General features: G+C 49.7%; 1 protein-coding gene across 4 annotated transcripts in view; it reads right to left on the bottom strand.

Annotated features, from left to right (window-relative positions):
* Positions 1 to 14506, bottom strand: part of MOCS1 (molybdenum cofactor synthesis 1) — a 34512-nt gene extending 20006 nt beyond the window's left edge. For 2 of the 4 annotated variants that reach the window (XM_061398091.1, XM_061398090.1), the window contains exons 1-3: positions 14308 to 14506; positions 5807 to 5933; positions 4173 to 4340 (exon numbers count right to left, since the gene is read on the bottom strand). In XM_061398091.1, the coding sequence (XP_061254075.1) occupies positions 4173 to 4340; positions 5807 to 5933; positions 14308 to 14421 (409 nt within the window). In that variant the 5' untranslated portion in view covers positions 14422 to 14506. The other 2 variants (XM_061398093.1, XM_061398092.1) reach the window with 2 other exon arrangements.
* Between the last annotated feature and the right edge of the window lie 9283 nt (positions 14507 to 23789).

Genomic DNA, 23789 nt, shown 5'->3' on the forward strand with positions numbered 1-23789 from the left:
CGACAAGTCAATCTTGAAGTCAGAAGCCAAAACAAGTGGCCCGCAAACATTGCCAACACTATCGCAGGACCTGTGTGTTCACAGGCATACCTCGGGGATACTGTGGCCTTGATTCCAGGCCACTGTACTAAGGCAAGGATCACAATAAAGCGAGTCACACAGAGTCTCCTGGTTTTCCAGTGCATGTAAAAGTTATGTTGGACTTCCCTGGTGGTCCAGTGATTAAGAATCCATCTGCCGATGCTGGGGACATGGGTTCTATCCCTGGTCTGGAAAGATCCCACATGCCACGGAGCAGCACAACTACTGAGTCCAAGCACCCACAGTCCGTGCTCTGCAATAAGAGAAGCCGCTGCAATAAGAAACCCGTGCACCGCAACACCAGGAGTGGCCCCCACTGGCCACAACCAGAGAAAGCCTGTTCAGAGCAACCAATTCCCAGTGCAGTTAAAAAAAATATATATGTTTACACTGTCCTGTGGTTCGTTAAGTGCACAATAGCATTAGTCCAAGCAAACGTACATACTTGAACTAAAAAATACTTTATTGCTAAAAATTACTACTATTAAGCCTTCAGGGAGTTGCAGTAGTAACATCTAAAATAACTGATCACATGGGATTCCCCTGGAAGCCCAGGGGCTAAGACTTCGAGCTCCCAAGGCAGGGGGTCCAAGTTCAATACCTGGTCAGGGAACCAAGATCTCACATGCGGTAACAAAGATTGAAGATCTGGAATGCCGCAACTAAGACCTAGTACAGCCAAATAAATAAATATTAAAAAAAAATAACTGATCACAGATCACCATAACAAATGTAACAACAACAAAAGAGTTGGAAATGTGAGAATAAAATGTGACACAGTGAGCGAATGCTGTTGGAAAAATGTCACCAATAGACTTGCTCAATGCAGGGTTGCCACAAACCTTCCATGTATAGAAAAATGCAGTATCTGTGAAGTACAGTAAAGCGAAGCATCATCAAGTAAGGTGTGCCTACTTGATGCTTCCTTTTTTTCGAAAATCGCAAACCATCACCATCCAACGTGGCAGCTGCTAACCACACATGGCCATTTAAATCAGTGAAACTGTAATAAAGTTACAAATTCAGTTTCTCGGTCACAGTAGCAGCATCTGAAGCCCAAGGCTGCCTACTGTATCAGGTAATACATAGAACGTTTTCATCATCCTGGGAAGTTCTATGGGACAGCACTGCCCTAAATCTATGACAAGGAGGAACTTGCTCACATACAAGCCAGGAGGAGCAGTGCAGGATCAGCTCAGGATTGTTGGAGGGCTCCCGAGCTGAGCTGTCTTCTCAGGGGGAGTTCTGCAGCACCAGCCCCAGGGCTGACAGCCGCATGCAGGCACCCAGAGAGACCAAGACTGCTGACTCAGTGAAACCCACAACCCCTTCATCTGCCCCCTGGATGGGGTCTCTCAAAACTCTCATCCGGAGGGTGGGGGACAAGTGCTTGTGAACATCTCAGCTCTGCCTGCTGCCCCCTCCCCTCCCTCTAGCCCTTCTTCCTCACTAGCCCCACTTACCCTGCCCTGCAGGGCAGTTTTACTCTGAAGAAGTACCTCTGCCAATCAAAGGAGCTGGGCTGGGAGATGTCAAAGCAGCAGCAAACAGCAGCACAGGAATTCAAGGCCCTGTGACCGCCATTGTCTCAGAACACTGGCGGAGGGTTGGGGGAGAGCTGGGGGGTGGTACAGTCCCCCCTGCCCCGCCCCAGTACACACCATTGAAGAAAGAGATCAATCATTCCAAGTAGGTCACAGTAGCCGGTTCCTTGTCCAAACCACCATCTATGTGGTGATCAACCCTTGACTATCTCCACACTACAAAGCCAGGACCAATAATCCAGGGCCATCAGAGCAGGAGAGCACGTGAAGCAACCGCTGCGTAGATCATGACACTGAACCCAGGGTGGGGCAGGAACCTGCCCAAGTTCAACACGGCAAGGGGGTGGAAGAGCCCAGAGCAGGAACGCAGCTGCCACCTCTCCAGGCTCCCTGGCCTCCTCCTATGCAAGGAGAGCTCTGTGTCCCCCTGACTGTGCTCAGCCAGCCCTCTCTAACCAGCAGTGATCCCCACCCCCTGGCTCACCCACAGGCCCCAGACAGAGAGCAGAGGTTGTGCCCTGACCAAGGGCAGCCAGCCAGATCTGGCCCCTTCCTAGAACCCGGTCTGCCCATCAGGCCCTGAGGAATGGCCTGGAACAGGGCGGGTTAAGTCAACTCCCCTTGGCCAGCGTGTGCAGCCCAGGAAGGATGCCAGGATTCCAGGTCAAGTGACCAGTGGGAGTTGCAGGGAGCTGGCCACAGGGTAGGAGGGAGGGAGAGCTGGCAGGGGTCCCTGGACCCCTTCTCAGAGCCCCCACCGCAGCTGAACTCCGTGTCAGATGGCAGTCTTCAGGAACTACTCCCACCAATGGGCTGGGATCCTTGAAGGTGGGGCCTGCGATCACTTCCCTTTGACCCCAACACAGTGCCAGGCACACAAGCAGGCACTCGAGAGAACATGCATTGAACAGCAAATGAGGCAGACAGCTGAAGCCCGGTGGGGGTGGGGGTGGGGGTGGGGGTGGGGGGGGGGTCCCACCCTGAGCAGCGGAGGCGAGGGCCTCAGCAATCAAGAAAATGAAACCTTATTTTCCTCTGACTTCATCTTCTATAAGCACACACTCACAGTCCCTGCCTGACCTCAGGGCTTAGAACCAGCATACGGCAGGGGCCACCCCACACACAGCACTTGCCACTTGCTAGACATTTCCTTCTTATCTCTTCCCCAGGTCCAGCCTGTAAGGTAGGTTACCCTCTTCATTGGAAGGCTTAGGATGGACTTTAAAAGTTGCCCGAGATACACTACTGTAACAGCAGTATACAGGTGCAGCTGAGATCCCCACAAGGGCGCGTCATGCTTCAGAGACTGCATTTTGAACCACCTTCATTCATTCAGCAAACACCAGGGAGCACCGGCCGTGTGCCAGGCACTCTCCTAGGTGCTCGAAACACAGCTATGAACAGAATTCACCCAGATCCCTGAGAGCTTTCATGCTAGTTAATGAGAAGACAAAAACTAACCAAACAACATAACGTGGTAGAGTAGGGTCACCACATCTTTTCTGTCGGAAAGACCAAAGAGTAAATATTTTCAGCTTTGCCAGCCACATGGTCTTTGCGGCAACGCCTCAGCTCTGCAACATGCTGCTGCTAAGTCACTCCAGTCGTGTCCGACTCTGTGCGACCCCATAGACGGCAGCCCACCAGGCTCCCCCATCCCTAGGATTCTCCAGGCAAGAACACTGGAGTGGGTTGCCATTTCCTTCTCCAACGCATGAAAGTAAAAAGTGAAAGTGAAGTCGCTCAGTCGTGTCTGACTGGTAGCGACCCCATGGACTGCAGCCCACCAGGCTCCTCCGTCCATGGGATATTCCAGGCAAGAGTACTGGACGTGGGAGATATGTAAACGAGTAGGTGTGGTTACGTCACAATAAAACTTTATTAATGGACGGTGAATTTAAAATGTCATATAATTTTCACGTGCCACAGAGGTTATTCTTTTGATTTTCTTTTTCAATCACATTTAGAAACAGAGAAACTATTCTCAGCTTACAAGGCTACACGCAGGCCGGTGGTGGCCCTGGACTATATCTTGCCAACTCCTGGGAGACAAAATAGCCGGGGGCGTGTATGTGGGGAGGGACTTTAGGTCAAGGAGGCCTCCCCTAAGGAGATGATACCGGGGCAGGGCCCTGAACGAGGCAGGCTGGCAGCCCTCTGCTCCTAGCGAGGGTAATGGCACGTGGAAAGGCCTGGTGGCGTGAATGCGGGGGAGGATGGGGGGGGAGCGGCAGGAGAGAGGTCTCTGCGGATGATGGAACCAGATCACGCGGGCCTCCAAGCCTGGGGGAGGACTTTAGTCTAAATCTGACGTCAAACCACTGTGCTCTGGCACTTACTAGCTTTGTGACCTTGGGCGAGTTCTCCAACTTCTCTGTGCCTCATTTCTTAACAAAAATGAGAATAACGATGGTGCCTGTTTTCAGAGGGTGGCAGGACTCTTTGAACATAACATCCCAAGGGAGTGTTGGCTTCTGATATTTGTACTCAAGTCAAGCTGGATGGAGCAGGACCTGGGAGAGGTGGTGATAACTCTGGTCAACTCACCCACGATGTCCACCACGTCCGGCCGGATGAGCGGCTCCCCACCCGTGAGCCGGATCTTGTCCACGCCTTCTTTCACAAAGAGCCGGGCCAGGGTCAGGATTTCCTCTGTGGTCAGCAGGTCAGCCTTGGGGGTCAGAGGGACCCCCTCCTCAGGCATGCAGTATTGACCTGAGGGAAGGGAGGGGACGTGGAGGAAGGAAGTGACCGCGGCGGTCAGACCGGGAGGCCTCCAGTCCCCAACTCGCCCACCATGCTGTAAGTTTCTCTGGAACCTCAACCCAGCTAGGAGGAGAGACCCGGCCAAGTCTGAGGTAGCACAAACCCTAGGCCAGATTCTCTCTGAGGCTCACCTTCCTCTTCTATAAAATTTAACACCCCTCCCCATCTGGCCGTGATGTCCCTCAGTGGGTTAAAGATGAGAAATGAGCGGCCAGGGCAGCCTGGCTGGGGGCAGGGGCAGGCCGAGACTGCCTCCTCTGTGAGGGGCCGCTGGGCGGGGTCTGCGCAGAAGGCCAGGGCCCTGGGCCCACCCCTCCTGCCATCATTCAGTCCCTTCACCGCATCTGGTTGTGACAAGCAGTGAGCCCCACCTCTGTGTGTCCTGAGGTGCAGGAGGCCAGGAAGTGCTCCCTGCCCTGGACAAAGCCACTCTCCTCTGTGGCAACACGTGTTCTCACACCCAGGCTACAGTCCTTCAGGTGACCAAACACCAGTCCCATTTCACAGACCGGAAGACTGAGGTACCGCCTGTCCAGGGCAAGGCAGCAAAAGAGGACAACGAGGCGAGCCCTGGCTGGTGAGTGGGGCACCATTTCCTCCCTTCAGTTCCCGTAGGACAGGTTCAACAGCACTAGTGGCCAGGACCTGCCAGGGAGTGGGGCGGATTAGGGAAGGGTCTAGAATTGGTCTTTCAAGATGGAACAGATTAGGCAAGAACATCAGAACATCAGTACTGCACGGGGTAAGTATTGTTAGGTTGAACATTTACTACACAGACATGTATTTATTGGGCCATGAAGTAAACACATTTCTCACCGTGAGTTACAGTGAGAGGAAGGGAGGAAGAGAGGAAAGATGGAAGAAAGGCAAGACAGACAGACGCGCACACTGTGGAAGTCCCTCCAGCAGTGGACCCGCCCAGAGCTCTCTGTACGATGTTATGCAATGTTATGCAATGAGGACCGTGTACCAGCCTGGCCCCAGACGACCCGTCTCATGAAACTGGAGTGTTTTGTTATACCCGGCAGTGCTGGCTGTGGGCACCAGCCTGTTTCACCTGTTTACAGTGCCCGGCGGGCCCCATGCCATGTCCTGCACTGTGCAGACCTTGGGGAATTAGGAGGGAGGGAGGAAGAGTCCCGAGCCCGTGGTAGGTCCCGGGTCAGCCTCGACCCTGAATCCAACAGCAATTCTGTTCTCCAGCCTGATTCCAAGGAGAACCCAGCTCCCAGGATCACAAAACTCACTCTTGATCCCCACCTTGCCCCCGAACCCCACTTGACAAGCAAGGAAGAAGGCTGGGTGGAGTTTTCTAGAAAGAGGAATGGGGAGGAGGATTCCTGGACCGGGGGCGATTGCAGGGGTCACTGCAGCAGAGGGACCGGTGCCCAGAGAGGGCCCGGGGGGTGACTTACATCTGAGGTTGCACCTCTCGGTGAGGGAGATCCGCAGATAGCTGTGGCGCCGGCCGAAGCTGTCGGTGAGGAAGGCGGAGAAGGGGGCGGCGTGCTCCCCCAGGAACGGCCTCGGCCTGGACAGCACCTGCAGTGGGGTGGGAGGGACCACGGGCTGGGGGCAGGTGCGGGGAGAACCCACCTCCGGGACACGACGCCCACCCCCGTCAACCACCCTCCCCTCCCCTCTGACACCCGCACACACTGCCTCTCCATCCATATGTGGGCTCCACGGTTGTGGGGGTCTGGAAGTCTCCCCTCATTCACAGGATGAGAGACAGGTCTAGAAGGAAGGACCTGCCCCTCCAAGCCCCATACTCAGCCCTGAGGGTGCAGGGCCTCTGCTGGGGTGCATCTGCCTGGGCATCAGGGCAGGGCAAAGGGCACTAGACCCCACCCAGCCCCCACCTCCTCCCTGTCATGCCTCCCTCAAAGGACGCCCATCCAGGAACAGCCATCCCTAGCATCTTTTGGACAGGTCACCGGGAGGGCATGTGCCTCTTGGCACCCAAGAAACACGTCCAGAAACGAGGAGGAAGGAGCAGGCAGCTATGAGGGCCAGTGGCCTGGAACATGGAACCACTTCTCCAACTCAGGCTTCCCCTTCCTTACCTTGAAAGTGAAAGTCGCTCAGTCGGGTCTGACTCTTTGCGACCCCATGGACTATACAGTCCAAGGAATTCTCCAGGCCAGAATACTGGAGTGGGTAGCCTTTCCCTTCTCCAGGGTATCTTCCCAACCTAGGGATCAAACCCAGGTCTCCCACATTGCAGGCAGATTCTTTACCAGCTGAGCCACAAGGGAAGCCCTCCTTACCTTGAGCTCAAAGCGATTACTCCTTGTGGCAGATGGGGTCACACAAGCTGCCTCCCCACTGCCTAGGGGGACCCAACAGACTACACCCGCAGGAGAAGCTGGGGGCCGTAGCCAGCCAGGGTGGGTACACCTACGACGGGGGGCTCCCCTCCTGTAGAAGGCCTAGGGTAAGGACAGTACAACCAGGGGGACCCACAGAGGGAATGAGGACACCAGCCCCCAGGAAGGGAGGATGGAGGTGCGGGATGGCCACCATGCTAACCCCATGCCCAGATTACGTCCGTCCTTACCCTTCACCCACCCACTGCCAGAAGAAAGGATTAAGGACCCACACTTTGGGGTATAATGGGGAGGGGATTGCTGGAGCCTTCTCACAAGGCGCAAACGCATCCTGGGGGAGAGAAAGGAAGCAGCCAGCCTCCGTCCCCCTTTCCCAAGTCTGAGATCATCTGCTCTCTCTCCCCCGTCCCTTTAGAGCAGGGGTCCGCGAAGTCCAGACTATGGACCGGTACCTCCTATAAGATCAGTGGCGGCATTAGATTAGAAATAAAGTGTACGGGAAATGTAATGCACTTGAGTCATCCCGAAACCATCCCCCCCAACCCCAGCCCTAGTCTGTGGAAAACTGTCTTCCAAGAAATTGGTCCCTGGTGGCAAAAAGGTTGGGGACCCCTGCTTTAGAGCACAACCCTGGGTCATGACCGATGTTGATGATAACTGCCCCACAGAAATAACATCTGCAAGGCATCTTGAGGTTTCCAAAGAACGTTCCCCGCTCCATCCCCACACCTGAAAGGATTATTATAACCAGAGCTCAGATGGCGCCCACGAACACCCCTGGTGGAACCAGGACTCAAATCCCGGTCTTCTAAGTTCTGTAGTCTTTCCCCTACTTGCATAGGGTGTGTCCAAGAAGGTACACAGGATGGAATATAGGGCAGGGAGAAGTCATTTCTCTAGAGTCTTTAGAACAAAGGAATCATGACCGTGGTGGTGGTCATCTGTGAGGTCTACAGATAGAGCTCTGGACTGGGGGCAAGAACCCCTGGTTTCCGGGCTCTGTGTACCCTGACAGACTGGCAAAGTTCTCTGACTCCTCTTGGTCTGCTCTCCCAGCTATAAAACAAGGACAGTTGTGGGCTAAAAGTGTCCTGCTGTAAAAGAGGGGTTAGCCAGGATGCTGGCAGAGAAACACCCCAGATTATCACCATCTTATAACCTAATAAAGCAGGCCTCTGGAATGGCTAAAGAAGATGTGGTACTTATACCCAATGGAAGATGATTCAGCCATAAAAAAGAACAAATAATGCCATTTGTAGCAACATGGAGAGACCTAGAGACTGTCATACTGAGTGAAGTCAGACAGAGAAGGAAAAATACCGTATCAATTCCATGTGGAATCCAAAAAAAAAAAAAAAGGTACAAATGAACTTACTTACAAAATAGGACAAAAAAGTTACAGATGTAGAAAACGATCTTATGGTTGCCAAGGGAGAAAGGGATAAATTGGAAGACTTATAAAGGGGGACTGACATATACACACTTGTGTGCTGAGTGCTCAGTTGCTAAGTCATGTCTGACTCTTTTCGATTCCATGGACTGTAGCCTGCCAGGCTCCTCTCTCTGTCCATGGGGTTTTCCAGGCAAGAATGCACAATCCAGCTGCCATTTCCTTCCTCAGGGGATCTTCCTGATCCAGGGATCCAACTCGCATCTTCTGCATCAGCAGGCGGATTCTTTTACCACAGAGCCACCGGGAAGCCTGTACACACACTGCTAATAAAGACCTACTGTATAGCATAGGGAACTCCACTCGGTACTCTGGCATGGCCTATACGGGAAAAGAATCTACAAAAGAGTGGATGTAGGTCTAAGTAACTCACTTTGCTGTGCAGCACATTGTAAATCAACTATATTCCAATAAAAAAATTTTAAAAAAATGTTTAAAAAACAAAGAAAGCAGGTCTCTGGGTCTCCTGCAGTCCAGGAAAGAGAAACATTTACTTCAGGGACCTCCCCAGCCCTGGCTGCATGTTAGAACCATCTGGGGAGAAGGCAATGGCACCTCACTCCAGTACTCTTGCCTGGAGGGTCCCATGAATAGAGGAGCCTGGTAGGCTGCAGTCCATGGGGTCGCTAAGAGTCAGACACGACTGAGCGACTTCACTTTCACTTTTCACACATTGGAGGAGGAAATGGCAACCCACTCCAGTGTTCTTGCCTGGAGAATCCCAGGGACGGGGGAGCCTGGTGGGCTGCCATCTACGGGGTCGCACGGAGTCGGACACGACTGAAGTGACTTAGCAGCAGCAGCAGGGGAGTTGAAGAACATTCCCATGGAGACCAGTTGAATTCAGATCCCCAGGTGCTTGCGTTTTTCATCTCTCGGTGCGATTCTAATGTACAGCCAAGGTCAAGGGCCAGATTGACTCAAGAGGCAGAAGGGGTGAGAGAGAGAGAGAGCAGGGGGTGCTTCAGGCTTTTCCTGGGTCCGTAAAACTGACCTCACTCTGCTCACTCCAGGACCGGTTTCTCAATCATCTAAGAAACTCTTCCCATGGTCCAGGGACCAGAAAGTAGCCGTCACTTCCCTGAATTGCAGTCTGAAATAATCACAAGAGTGCTCCCTCCTCCCTCCCCACTCACCCACTGCCTTTCCACTTCCCCACTTCCCCCATGCCCTTGGGGGTGGGGCAGGGACACACCACAGAATCAAGAGTCCCACCCCCACTGGCCACCAGAGTCCAGGAGCCCAGACACCCCGGAATCCACAGCTATTCACAACTGAGTAACTGGTTAATCACTCCAGGGCCCCTCCTCCCACTCGCCAAGATGCCCTCCTCACCCTAATCTGAACACCCTGGGGGAGGCGGCTGGGTGAGGGAGGAACCCAAATGAAACCCCGAATGGGAGTCAGTGAGAAGACAGAGGCTCGTGACTCAGCAGAAACCGGAGAGCAGATGTGGAATGGAGCAACCCAGCACGGAATTAGGCCCTCTGTTCTGGCCAAGGGTGGGGCAGGCCTGATTTCATTTTTGAAACCAAGAGTCACCTTCTCTACATTCATTCAGATCATACAGCCAGTACCTGAGGCAGCCTCCTAAACACACACAAAACACATCTCTCGTCTCCCTCTCCCTGCCAGGACTGCAAACTCATCACTTGGATATTAACACGCCTCATCCCTGCCTCCTCTCTCCTCCAACACTGCATGTCCTACTTTCATTCTTCCCTTTTTTTTTTCCCCTTTTCCTTTAAACCCCCTGGGAGGAAAAAAAATATTAGCACCAGTCAAAGGAGATTGGAATCCAGGAGGAATTACCGGGCAGATTAGACAGTGAAGCCTCTTGCCCAGGAGAAGCTACGACATGTCACAAGCAGAGCACCCTTGGCTTCGCAGACTCCCCAGGCCCCGCCTGGGGTGGGAAGTCTTCCTGCCTGACTCAGCGTTCCCGAGTCATAGCAGGTGTCAAAACACCTGTGTCAATGGACAGACAGGCAGATCCCCAATTCAGAGAGAAAGGCAGTGTGTGTGAAACCCAGTTACACTGGGGTAGCCATTCGTTTCTAGGCTGGTCTCTACTGTCAAAATGCTTTAGCCCCACGGAGGGCCAAGAGGGAAAGGGTAAATGTATACATACAGCTAATTCACTTTGTTGTACAACATCGTAAAGCAACAATGTGTGTGTTAGTTGCTTGGTCATGTCCAACTCTTTGTGACCCCATGGACTGTAGCCTGCCAGGCTCCTCTGTCTACGGGATTCTCCAGGCAAGAATACTGGAGTGGGTTGCCATGCCCCTCTCCAAATTAAAAAAAAAAAAAAAAAATGGTTTAGCCTCTAACAGTGACTCTTAACTCTTGTTACACATGAAAATATCCTGAAGAACTTCTTAGCAGTACTGAGGCCAGAGCCCCAGACCAAAGATTCTGTCTCAGCTGCTCTGAGTTGGGGCCCTGGCTTTGTTTGTAGTGTTCCTATTCTTCTCTGCAGCCCAGGTTGAGAACCACTGGCCCAGCCACACCAGAATTCGGTGCCATGTTAATCCGGGGGATTGCAGTTCTGAGCATTGGCTTTGGAGGCGGGTAAACCTGAACGACAGGCCTGGTTGCCTACTACTCTTTCAGCTTTAGCTTCCTCGTCCATAAAGTGTGGACAATAATCCTACCTAAGTCAACCGGAGGAGCTCCTGGCACACAGTAGGGGTTCAGGAAGAGACTGCTCCCATTCACTTCATCTAACTCCTACTCAGAAATATCCAGTCACCATATATCCATGGAGGGGCACTAGTTGTATACACTAGGACTAGTTTTCCCACTCATGTCAGCTTCCCTAGTCTTGCAAAGCCCTACTTAATGGCAGAGGGCCCAAGGCTGGGGTTTCCAGACCTGCCCTCACACCACTCAAAGCAGGACAAGCAGGGTCTGAGCCACCCAGGGACCATGGACACCAGTGCAATTAACTGGGCACAAGACAGCCAACCATATGCTACTGGTTACACCTCGTCTCCTACCAGTGCAGACTGGGTGAGGTGGGGAAGGGTAGTAGGAAGGAGTCAGTTTAGGGAGGGACCTGCCCTCCAAGTGCCTTCCCTGGTTTCCATTAACATCGGGCCTTTGGTTTGACTGATAAAGGCCAACCTCCAAATTGCTCTGCAGTGCAGATACCAGAGGAGCTGGGGGACAAAGAGACAGGCCAAACCCAAATAGCACTGGCCCATTTACACCCTCTTTGGGACGAACTATACCCAGGGATGTCCAAAATTCATCTCTATTAAATGAGGGGACCTGGGCAAAGTGCCCAGTCCCGGGCCTTGACCTCCACTCTCCCTCCAGCCCCACCCTAAGTCTGAGGTCTTCACACATGTAAGGATAGTCATATGTCACTGAAACACAGCCCTCTGAGGAGCTGGGCAGGTTGGACGTTCAGACAGCCCTCCTGAGGAAGTCTGCTTTCCTCCCGAGGGTGACTGCCCCAGGCCTGGCCCGGCCATCCTCCTCATGTACGCAGTCCCTCCCTGCAGAAACCTCTCCGACACGTGCTCTTCCCGGCCCCCCGAATAACTAGGTGCTGCTGGCACAGAGTCAGCCTCTCCCCTGGACCAAGGCAGCACACCCGGGACCTGAGGCCAGCCCCACGTCACCCCAACGAAGCCTGCCCGGAGCCTGAGACGAAGAAAAAGGGGTGTAGCTCTTGCAACTGTGGGAAGCCCTCTGTCCTGACTGTGCCAACCAGGATGGCAGGGAGCTCCGTCTCCCCTACCTACCTCCCCGTGTACCCACTCACCTCCCCTGTCCACTTGGAGAACCACCTCAAGTGGACGCAGCCCAAGGCCCCCTTCCACCAGCCTCGCAGCCAGCTCCCTCCCCACACCTCACTTCGCTCTCCCGCCAACACGCTGACGAACAGACAAGCCCACACCCTGACAAACGGACAACACCTCCTGGCTTCCCCTTGTCTCTCCCAGCACCTCCCATCCCAAACCAGACCTCCAGGGCACTCCAGGGCACGGTGGTGTGGGGAAAAGGCCCCCTACTGGAAGGGAAGGGAGGACGGGGATTCCAGGAGCCCCCACCCTTGCTCCCACCAACTGGCAAGCTCAGCGGATGGGCAGAACACAGCTGTCTCCAAGACTCGCTCACCTCTGAGACTCTCCGAAGGACATTCTATGCCCTCCCTCAACTGCGTACAGATGGGCTGGCCACCCCCTGGTCTTGAAGACATGAAAAGAGGGGAAGCCGTAGGCCCAGGAGCCGCATCACACTGGGGGCGCAGCAAGTGTGAAAACTTGGGGCGTCCTGTCCAGCGCTCTGTCGTGTGCTACCTCACCGGGTCTGTTTCAAACGGCCCCAAATATCTGCTGATGCCACCGACGGCAGAGCACCAGGTAAGCACCATACCTAGAAACACAGGGGAGCAACCCATCTGCGGAAGATAACCCTGCTGGGAGACGTCCAGGGTTGGGGCGGGGGGACTTATGGGACACAGCATGTGACAATGGTGGCAAGGATAATTAAGACAAACCTGAGATACTCATGCACAGCATGTACATGGGCCAGACTTTTCAAGTGTGTATATATATATATTACATTAATTCCTTTAATCTCTATAATCACCCTAAGAAGTAGACACTGTTATTCCCAGTTCACAGAGAAGACTGAGGCACTGAGTGGTAAAGGGACTTGCTGACATTCACACACCTCATAAGCGGCAGGGCTGGGATTAAAATTGAGGCATTCTGCTCAAGTCCACCTTCCTACCTGCTAATGATACCTCCGCCCTCACAGTGTAAAGGAAAGGGCAGGAGTGGCCTCCCTCATCCTCCCTGAAGACAAGAAGCCGGAGCACAGGTGCGAGAGTTTGCGCTCCTGCTCACTTACTTTACAGCTCAGGGGGGTCCAGGGAAGTTCACTTCCATGGGCTCCCTCACCTGAAGATACAAACTCTACTCACCTCAGGTGGTTTACTGTGAGGCCTCAGTGAGACCATAAATGAAGCCGCTTAGCACAGGCTGAAAAGTACAAAGTAAGTTAGGGGCTCGGGGTGGGGAGAAGAAACTTCCCCTTTTCCTAAATTCTTTAAAGATCTCTCAGCCATCTTGGTTTTCCCATTTTCCCCTCCATGACGTTCAGAGTTCAAGAATTTGGACACACTTCTTCACCTTCCAGCAATGCGAATTACTTATCCAAGGATCCTGAGGGTGAGGAGGGAGGTCAGAATTGGGGAAAGCAATTTAGCCTGAGACCCTCCTCCTGACTGAGCAACAGCAGGTGCTCAATCTGTTGACCTGCTGAGCCCCTGAACCTGAAGTCCTGCGCCAGGTGGTGGGAAAGGAATGACCAAATGGACCCAGAAAAGGTTTCACCAAATAAAAAGAGATGCTTCTCCCAAAATGATACCCTGACAAGATGGGCAAAACAAATTGAAAACCTGTCACACCAAAAATCCCTCTGAGAGATGCTGTTAAGGACTCAGGGCGGGGGGCGCTATCCTAACCCTAAAGAGAAAGCAGATTCCCAAACCTGCAAGAGCCCAGGTTCTGGGCTCCACTCTGCTCCAGAATCAGGCTGAACCCTCCTAAGGGAAATGAAGATGAAGCACAAACAGCCAGTGAAGGACGGGTCACACAGCCAGGTGACTACAAAGTGACATTTTTAGTCAGTGTCACATTATGAAGTAGGTGTCACAAAAGCACCTGATCACACAGATAACCTACCCCAGGGGTACAGTGAGGAAACTGTTTAAGGAAGAAGCTGTTTAAGGGTGTGAGGCAGGACTGAGAGGGGTGCTAATAACATTGCACTGGTCCCAGAGTCCTGCCCGCCTGCTCCCCCATCTCTGGGAGTCACTTAGACCTGGAAGGAGGTTGCCTGGCCGGGTGGGCAGGGAAGCTTTTGAGTCAGACCCCAGGGAGCACCCCCACCCCGCCACCCCCAGCTGGGATTCCAGGTGGGACTGGGCGGTCGATCTAGAGAACATCTTTCCACACCTCTCCCTGTGCGCCTAATTAAGCGCCGAGGGGTGTCCCTCCCAGGAGCGGACACCACTTTCAGAAGCAGCTGCCGCGGAGGGGCCGGGGTGCTTCTGGGCAGCTAGCTGCCTGGCCACTGCCTCCCCCAGGAAAAGTGTGGATGCGAACCGGCTCACCTCCACGACAGGCTCCCCAGGGCATGGCTGCGTCACCGGAGCCCCCGAGCTGCAGCTCCGGACACTGGCTCTCAGGACCCGCCGCACCACCCGGGACACTGGCTGGGCCGCCATTGAAGCCTGCCGGCTGTGCAAGATCCTACAGGGTAGCCGATTCGGGAGAACGCTAGCCCCGGACTCGCCGCCCCGGGTCCTCGAGGCGGAGGCGGGGCCCGGGAGGGGGCGGGGCCCGAGCAGCCAATCGACGTGGGCGCTGTGCCGCGCGGCTTTCTGGGAGTTGTAGTCCACTCCGGCCGCTCCTTTTCCCTGGCAGGTTGTGTTCTATCTAGGGAGGGCTTGGAAAACACCAGGTTCAAACTCAGCCAATGATCCTGAGTCTTTTCCTACTGGCAGCTCTGGACTTTGTGCCAGTCACATACCACGACCTAAGTGCTTTAGGGCCAGGTGAATGAAATTTAAGGAGGTGCCAAAAAAGTAGATTTTCAAGATAATGTTTTAATGCAATATCTCAAAAAGTCAGAATGCAAAAAAAAAAACACACACACACACACACACATAAAAACAAAATATCAACATTTTACATAAAAAGATCTGAGGAAAAAAGACATGAATGAGTAATAGCTGTAGGCTTTTCCCTCACCGTATTTCTGGCTTTATCAGCCATTTCTCCACAAAGTATGTCCTGCATTCCCTGACACAGGATTATTGGCCATTTCCTCAACTGTGCTTTCCTACCTATGCACCTCTGCCCATCTCTGCTGATTTAAAGGTCATCCATACTCAGACACAGAAGAAATTCCATTTCACTAATCTCAACAGTGCCCTAAGCCCTAAACACATACTCAACCAAATGTTCTCTCTTTTCCTGAAATTTTTAGGCTTTTATTTCTTCCTTTGTCATAAATCCTTTAACCTATTATGGTATGTATTATCAGTTCAGTTCAGTTCAGTCGCTCAGTCCTGTTCGACTCTGCGACCCCATGAATCGCAGCACGCCAGGCCTCCCTGTCCATCACCAACTCCCGGAGTTCACTCAGACTCACATCCATCGAGTCAGCGATGCCATCCAGCCATCTCATCCTCTGTCGTCCCCTTCTCCTCTTGCCCCTAATCCCTCCCAGCATCAGAGTCTCCTTCAATGAGTCAACTCTTCACATGAGGTGGCCAAAGTACTGGAATTTCAGCTTTAGCATCATTCCTTCCAAAGAAATCCCAGGGCTGATCTCCTTCAGAATGGACTGGTTGGATCTCCTTGCAGTCCAAGGGACTCTCAAGAGTCTTCTCCAACACCACAGTTCAAAAGCATCAATTCTTCGGCACTCAGCCTTCTTCACAGTCCAACTCTCACATCCATACATGACCACAGGAAAAACCATAGCCTTGACTGGTGGACCTTTGTTGGCAAAGTAAGTCTCTGCTCTTGAATATCCTATCTAGGTTGGTAATAACTTTTCTTCCAAGGAGTAGGCCTCTTTTAATTTCATGGCTGCAGTCACCATCTGCAGTGATTTTGGAGCCCAGAAAAATAAAGTCTGACACGGTTTCCACTGTTTCCCCATCTATTTCCCACGAAGTGATGGGACCGGATGCCATGATCTTCGTTTTCTGAATGTTGAGTTTTAAGCCAACTTTTTCACTCTCCTCTTACACCTTCATCAAGAGGCTTTTGAGTTCCTCTTCACTTTCTGCCATAAGGGTGGTGTCATCTGCATATCTGAGGTTATTGATATTTCTCCTGGCAATCTTGATTCCAGCTTGTGCTTCTTCCAGCCCAGTGTTTCTCATGATGTACTCTGCATATAAGTTAAATAAGCAGGGTGACAATATACAACCTTGACGTACTCCTTTTCCTACTTGGAACCAGTCTGTTGTTCCATGTCCAGTTCTAACTGTTGCTTCCTGACCTGCATACAAATTTCTCAAGAGGCAGGTCAGGTGGTCTGGTATTCCCATCTCTTGAAGAATTTTCCACAGTTTATTGTGATCCACACAGTCAAAGGCTTTGGCATAATCAATAAAGCAGAAATAGATGTTTTTCTGGAACTCTTTTGCTTTTTCAATGATCCAGTGGATGTTGGCAATTTGGTCTCTGGTTCCTCTGCCTTTCCTAAAACCAGCTTGAACATCTGGAAGTTCACAGTTCACATATTGCTGAAGCCATGCTTGGAGAATTTTGAGCATTACTTCACTGGCATGTGAGATGAGGGCAATTGTGTGGTAGTTTGAGCGTTCTTTGGCATTGCCAAAGTATGTACTATAGTTTTATATATATTTGTAATGCTCCTATACCCAGTGACTGCAGTCTTCTAGAAAGAAGGGATCAATGCTCCCAGTCATTTTGTATTACCCACAGTGCTCAGCACAGTACATTACCATAGTGCTTATTGAATAGTTCTTAATCAATTTAAAAAAAACCAATGTCTGAGCCTGCACATTTATGACTTATCTAAGTCCTTTCACCGAGTCTAGGCCCTGGTTGTAGGATGGTCAGCTCCCTCCTTCAGGGTACACTTCTCCAACTGTTAGTGCCCTAAAGGACACTAACAATCTTGGTGTCTGTGTTTAAAAACGTATGTAGCAAGAAGTCATAGAATAAGTGGATATCATCTTTGGAATGCTCCCTACACCCCAAACATCATGCTAAGTATCACTTAGTACTTACAATAGTCTTACAGTTAATAGAATGTCAGCTTTACAACTTAGGAAACAGAAGCTTGGAGAGGATAGGTAATTTTTCCAGAGTCACATGGTTGACAGCTGGCAAAACTAGGATTTAAACCCAAGACAATATGATTCCTAAAGTCAAGATTCAGTATGTATCAGGAACTGGCAAGAAGGGTCCCTTTCTCTCTCTCAAAAACAAAGAGCATAGTCTTTAAAACTTTCCATGGAAGGCACCCTCAGTAATGAATCTATGTACTGCTGCTGCTGCTGCTAAGTCGCTTCAGTCGTGTTCGACTGTGCGATCCCATAGACGGCAGCCCACCAGGCTCCTCCGTCCCTGGGATTCACCAGGCAAGAATACTGGAGTGGGTTGCCATTTCCTTCTCCAATGCATGCATGCATGCTAAGTCGCTTCAGTCATGTCTGACTCTGTGTGACCCCATGGACAGCAGCCCACCAGGCTCCTCTGTTTACGGAATTCTCTAGGCATAGATTCTCCGAATCTATGTACTGCTGCTGCTGCTGCTGCTAAGTCACTCCAGTCGTGTCCAACTCTGTGCGACCCCATAGACGGCAGCCCCACCAGGCTCCCCTGTCCCTGGGATTCTCCAGGCAAGAACACTGGAGTGAGTTGCCATTTCTTCTCCAATGCATGAACGTGAAAAGTGAAAGTGAAGTTGCTCAGTCATGTCGGACTCTTAGAGGCCCCATGGACTGCAGCCCACCAGTCTCCTCCATCCATGGGATTTTGAGTACTAGAGTGGGATGCCATTGCCTTCTCCAATCTATGTACTAAGAATCCTTATTCTCAAACAGGCCTATCTGTTATATCACTATGGAACTGCAAGAACCAAACACTGAAAAACATCATAGGAAACTCACCTTTAGTTTGAAGCTAAAATCACCCTAGCTTTTCTGAAAGTCTCATTGCATTTGTACAAATCAATTATTGTCAGTTATCTTTTCCTCTCCATTAGTCTATCAGTTTTTTGAGGACGGGAACCGTATCTTTATTTCCTAATACACACTTGGTAGTTAGTATATTTCAGTCAAAGTTCAGACAATATATGCAGGGGTTGAAGTTGTGTTTGGGTACATTTGAAACAGTACATTTGAAACATCAGACAGGCCTGATGGAAATCTATTTGAAAAGGGCCTGAGAACCCATGGAAGACTGTTCAAGCTCTGTCCACAACTAAGTTTGATGCCTCTCTTCCCTCCTCTCAACGTACCCCCCTCCCAAAAAGGACCCAGGACAAAACTTTTGAAAGCAACCAAGATGTCCTTCAGTGGATAAATGGGTTAATAAGGTGTGGTACACCTGGACAATGCAATATTATTTCAGTGATAAAAAGAAATAGCTAATGATCCATCAAAAGATATGGAGGAAACTTAAATGCATGCTACTAAGTAAAAGAAGACAATCTGAAAAAGGCTACATATGACTGTATGTTTCTAACTGTAGAACATTCTGGAAAAGGCAGAACTATGAAGAGAGTAAAAAGATCAGTATTTTCCAGGGTTTAGTGGAGAAGGGTCAATAGTTGGAGCACAGAGGATTTTTAGGATGGTGAAAGTATTCCCTATAATACCAAAATGATGGTACAGATCATTACTCATCTGTCCAAAAGCACAGGATGTATCAACACAGCACTAAGAATTAACCAAATTGTAAATGATGAACTTTGGCTAGTTATGTTGTGAGAGCATAGGTTCATCAGTCATAACATGTACCGCCCTGGTGGGGGATGTTGACAAGTGGACAAGCCTGTGCATGTGTGGAGACAGTGGGTATGTGGAAAATCTCCGTAGCTTTTTCTTAATATTTCTGTGAACCTAAAACTTCTCTAAAAAACAAAGTCGTTATTCAACAAAAACCCACAGTTGGTTTTCTGGCTATATGCCCATTGCCTCTCTCTCTCATAATAGAAGCCTCAAGTACGCAGCCCTCTAAGAAAGTGAAGTCGCTCAGTCGTGCCCGACTCTTTGCGACCCCGTGGATAGTAGCCTGCACCAAGCTCCTCCGTCCATGGGATTTTCAAGGCAAGAGTACTAGAGTGGGTTACCATTTCCTTCTCCAGTGAATCTTTCCAACCCAGGAATCGAACCCAGGTCTCTCACATTGTAGACAGATGCTTTACCGTCTGAGCCACCAGGGAACACTCATTCCAATCCCTCTTCACTCCATCGGTAGCTGTGGACTCTGCAAATTTAGGCATTTTAATTAAGCAATGAAATTTTTAAAAGTTTTGAAAAATATTATTTCAACAATTCATTTAATGTCTGTGTTGTTTGGACCTTACTCACGCTGCTCTCCATTTGCCTCTCCAGATTCTCCGTGACCTTCCCCACCCTGCTCTGAGGACTAGAATGTTGGTGTCTACCAGCTGTTTGATGGCATCACCCAGGCACCCTTGTCTCTGGTTTCCTGCCTAGCAGGAGGCACAAGCAGGAGACTGGAGATGAGAAAGAGAGTGAAGTCAGAGTGTTTATTCCTCCTGCCGGTTTTGCTGTGGTCTGGCACTGACTGTCCTTTTCTACAACTGTAATTAAATGGCCCTGCCATCTTGAGTCCAGTAACACCAGGTCCAAAAGCACCGTTTCTAGCCATTGTCCCTTCAGGCTGGGGCGGGGTTGGCTTTCATCTGTTGATGGCCACAGATGCCTCAACATCCCTGTTAGCCACCTGGACTCTGCCCACACCTCAAAAATGATCCTTTTGAAAAGACCACCTAAATGTACTGTCGGTTTCTTGCTGGTTCCAAGACTGATAAAGGATTCAAGGACTTTTCCCTCCCATAGTAGCCTAGATTCACCCTTGTTGATAGTGGTACTTACAACAGAGCAACAGTTTATCTACGTGCCTTCTGCAATATAAGCTCTTTGAGGGCTGCTGCCAAATTTAAGTCATGTTTAATCACAACACCTAGCATGGTGTTTAATGCACAGTAATCTCCTGATAAACATGCATTAAATAGTACATTCTATGCCTTTGACTTGCCTTTCCAGTGAGGTGGCTGTATTAGTCAGGATGGGCTAGATTGTGCTGTGATAACAACCAATCCCAACATCTCAATGGCTACATGTCCAGTAAGGGTTAGCTGAAAATTGTTTCCCATCAGTGTTGTGCTGACTCTGAGCCCCAGGTTGGCGGGGAAGCCGATATCAACACAGAACATCTGGAGAGAAAAGCAGTGTGCAGAGTAGCAAACCAGCTCTTAGAGCCTCTTCCTGGAAAGGTCACACATCATTCCGCTTCAAGGAAGTCATGTGGCTACATATAATTTCAAAGGGAAGAGGAGCTTAGCTTCCTGGCAGAGTGGGGAAGCAGATATTGGTGAACAGTAAAAATTTTACCAAGGAAACAAACTTCCCCTTGTGTTTTAATACAATACCATCCAAGCTGTTCTGTTCCCTTGGACAACTCTTGCCTTTATTCATCCCTGTGGGTTGCATTATATACTGAAACCAACTATGGAGGTTTTATGTGTCTCTACACATGTCATCATAGTCCCAGTGCTATGAAGTGCTGACTTCACCATTCAGTTGTCTGTCATCAGCAAAATTAGTGGGGAGAGTTTGTAGTATGTCTTTAATTCAGTGCTTCTTAAAGTGTGGGTTTCCAAGGTCAAGCACTAATACTTGTACATACTAATATTTGTATTAATACAAATACTAATACTAAATACTTTTTAATACTGCTAAGATACTATCTGCCTTTTCCATTCTCATGCTCCTATGGCTCTATCAGTTCAGTTCAGTTCAGCTCAGTCGCTCAGTCACGTCCGACTCTGCGACCCCATGAATCTCACTACACCAGGCCTCCTTGTCCATCACCAACTCCCAGAGTTCACTCAGACTCACGTCCATTGAGTCAGTGATGCCATCCAGCCATCTCATCCTCTGTCGTCCCCTTCTCCTCCTGCCCCCAATCCCTCCCAGCATCAGAGTCTCCTCCAATGAGTCAACTCTTCGCATGAGGTGGCCAAAGTACTGGAGTTTCAGCTTTAGCATCATTCCTTCCAAAGAAATCCCAGGGCTGATCTCCTTCAGAATGGACTGGTTGGATCTCCTTGCAGTCCAAGGGACTCTCAAGAGTCTTCTCCAACACCACAGTTCAAAAGCATCAATTCTTCGGCACTCAGCCTTCTTCACAGTCCAACTCTCACATCCATACATGACCACAGGAAAAACCATAGGCTTGACTGGACAGACCTTTGTTGGTAAAGTAATGTCTCTGCTTTTGAATATGCTATCTAGGTTGGTCATAACTTTCCTTCCAAGGAGTAAGCATCTTTTAATTTCATGGCTGCAGTCACCATCTGCAGTGATTTTGGAGCCCAGAAAAATAGAGTCAGCCACTGTTTCCACTGTTTCCCCATCTATTTCCCATGAAGTGATGGGACCGGATGCCATGATCTTCGTTTTCTGAATGTTGAGCTTTAAGCCAACTTTTTCACTCTCCACTTTCACTTTCATCAAGAGGCTTTTGAGTTCCTCTTCACTTTCTGCCATAAGGGTGGTGTCATCTATAGATGAATTTTAAACAGGTTATGCAATAGTGGCTTCAAAACAGATTGAATGAAAAGCAGATATGAAAATCCAGCTTTTCTATGAAGCTCAACAAAGAGACCTGCAAAAATGGAACACAAGGCCACCTTTCTTCCTAATTTTTGGAAAATATAGGTATTTTAATAAAAATGCTTATAATAGGTATTGATTTTGTTATTTTTAAATGAGTTCAATATTTTTAAATTTCTATCTTACTTTCTAATATGATAAATATAAACAAATTGGCATACTAAATATATATTAAATAAACATAACACACAGAAGAAAAACTTCTATGGGTCTTTTGTACTTTTAAAGAGTAGAATGATTTCTTGACAAAAAGGTTGAGAATTTCTGCCTTAATATATGCCTTTTCATCTTCTGCAGACCCAGAGGCATCCTAAAGTGCTTTATAATTACTCTCTGATCACATCATCTTCCCTAAACCGTAAAAAAAAAAAACAAAAAAAACAAAAAACAAACAAACTCAGACCAATTCCCTATTTTCCTGGGCTCCTGGTGGGCTATCTGTTTTATGAAGAGGATAGTGGTGGGATGATGGTTTCAGGGAATCCTCCCTAGGAAACCCGGTTCAATGAAGGAGCCCCACACTGGAAACCAACCCCACATTTCAGGTGTAACCTCTGCCATTTAGTCACTTTCTCTTCGTTTGATTCAGGCTCCTCTTCAGTTAGGAATCATAAACAGGTTTTCGGTTTCCCCAGGATTAAATCATAATGCATAAGCAAGTGATCTATTGCTTTTATAGTTTGTTTAGGAGCAAAGAGTGCCTTACTAGTGCCACCAAAACCATGTTTGCTCCACGTGAAAGAGATTAGATTGATTTCACTGGGTTCATTAAGCCTCCAGGGGTCTGTGTGTCCACACCATGAACACCTCAAATCAAATTAGCTTAACTGCTTTCCAAGGATAGATAGCCAATAGCAATCATGGGAAATGAGGTAGGTATGGCAATGAATTGGGAAAGTTGAGAAGGGATTGCCAGGAAGGATGGGTCCCAGCGGCAAACCAACTACCAGGGAGCCCTGAGCCCCTCGGCATGTGGGAGAAGAAGGTGTGGAAGGGAGCTGAGAACCTTGTGAGACCTTCCCACCCCTGCGAGGAAATTACTCTGAACTCTTTCTCCTAATCTCTTTCTGACTGTAGGGTGGTTTAAGATTGGCCCATATTTTTTACAGTTGTATTTATTTATTTTCGGTTGTGCTAGGTCTTTGTTGATACACCTGAGCTTTCTCTAGATGCAGTGAGTGGAGGCTACTCTCTAGGTGCAGTGCCCTGGCTTCTTGTTGCGGCGGCTCCTCTTGTTACAGAGCACAGTCTCTAGGGCACACAGGCTCAGTAGTTGTGGCACATGGTCTTAGTTACCCACACGGCACATGGAATCTTCCCAGACCAGGGGTCAAACATGTGTCCCCCCGCATTGGCAGGTGGATTCTTAACCACTGGACCACTAGGGAAGTCCCAGAAATTCTGAAATACTCCTTAATTCAAAAGGTGGAGCTGGGAATTCCCTGGCTGTTCAGTGGTTAGGACGTTGTGGTTTCACTGCCAGGGGCTCAGGTTCAATCCCTGCTCGAGGAACTAAGATCCTGCTTGACGTGCAGCAAGGCCAAAAAAAAATGAGAGGGTGGGATGTATGGAGAGAGTAACGTGGAAACTTACATTACCATATGTAAAATAGATAGCCAATGGGAATTTGCTGTATGACTCAGGAAAGTCAAACTGGGGCTCTGTAACAACTTAGAGGGGTGGGATGGGGAGGAAGGTGGGAGGGAAGGTCAAGAGAGAGGGGACTATGCATACCTATGATGGATTCATGTTGATGTTTGGCTTAAACCAACACAATTCTGTAAAGCAATTATCCTTCAATTAAAAATATAAATTTAAAATAAAAAAAATAAAGACACTCGATTTTGTTTTTGTTTAAGGTAGAGCCTTGTTTCCCTCCCCTTAAATGTGGGCTGGATTTAGGAAGAGCAGCAAATGGAATGTGGCAAAGCTAATGGTGTTAGGTTTCTGAGGGTAGTTTGTGGAAGGCAAGCAGCTTCCTCCTTGCTCTCTCATCACTCACTTTCTGGGAGAATCCATTTACCATGTTGTGAGCAGCACTTTGGAGAGGCCCACAGATCAGGGAAGAACACCTCCTGCTGACAGCCAGTGAGGAACTGAGGCCTCCAGCCATCCGCCTTGTGAGTGAGCAACCTTGAACTCAAACCCTTCACCCCCAGTTGAACCTTCCAATGACT

The sequence above is a fragment of the Bos javanicus genome, chromosome 23, assembly GCF_032452875.1.
Source record: "Bos javanicus breed banteng chromosome 23, ARS-OSU_banteng_1.0, whole genome shotgun sequence".
Lineage (NCBI taxonomy): Eukaryota > Metazoa > Chordata > Mammalia > Artiodactyla > Bovidae > Bos > Bos javanicus.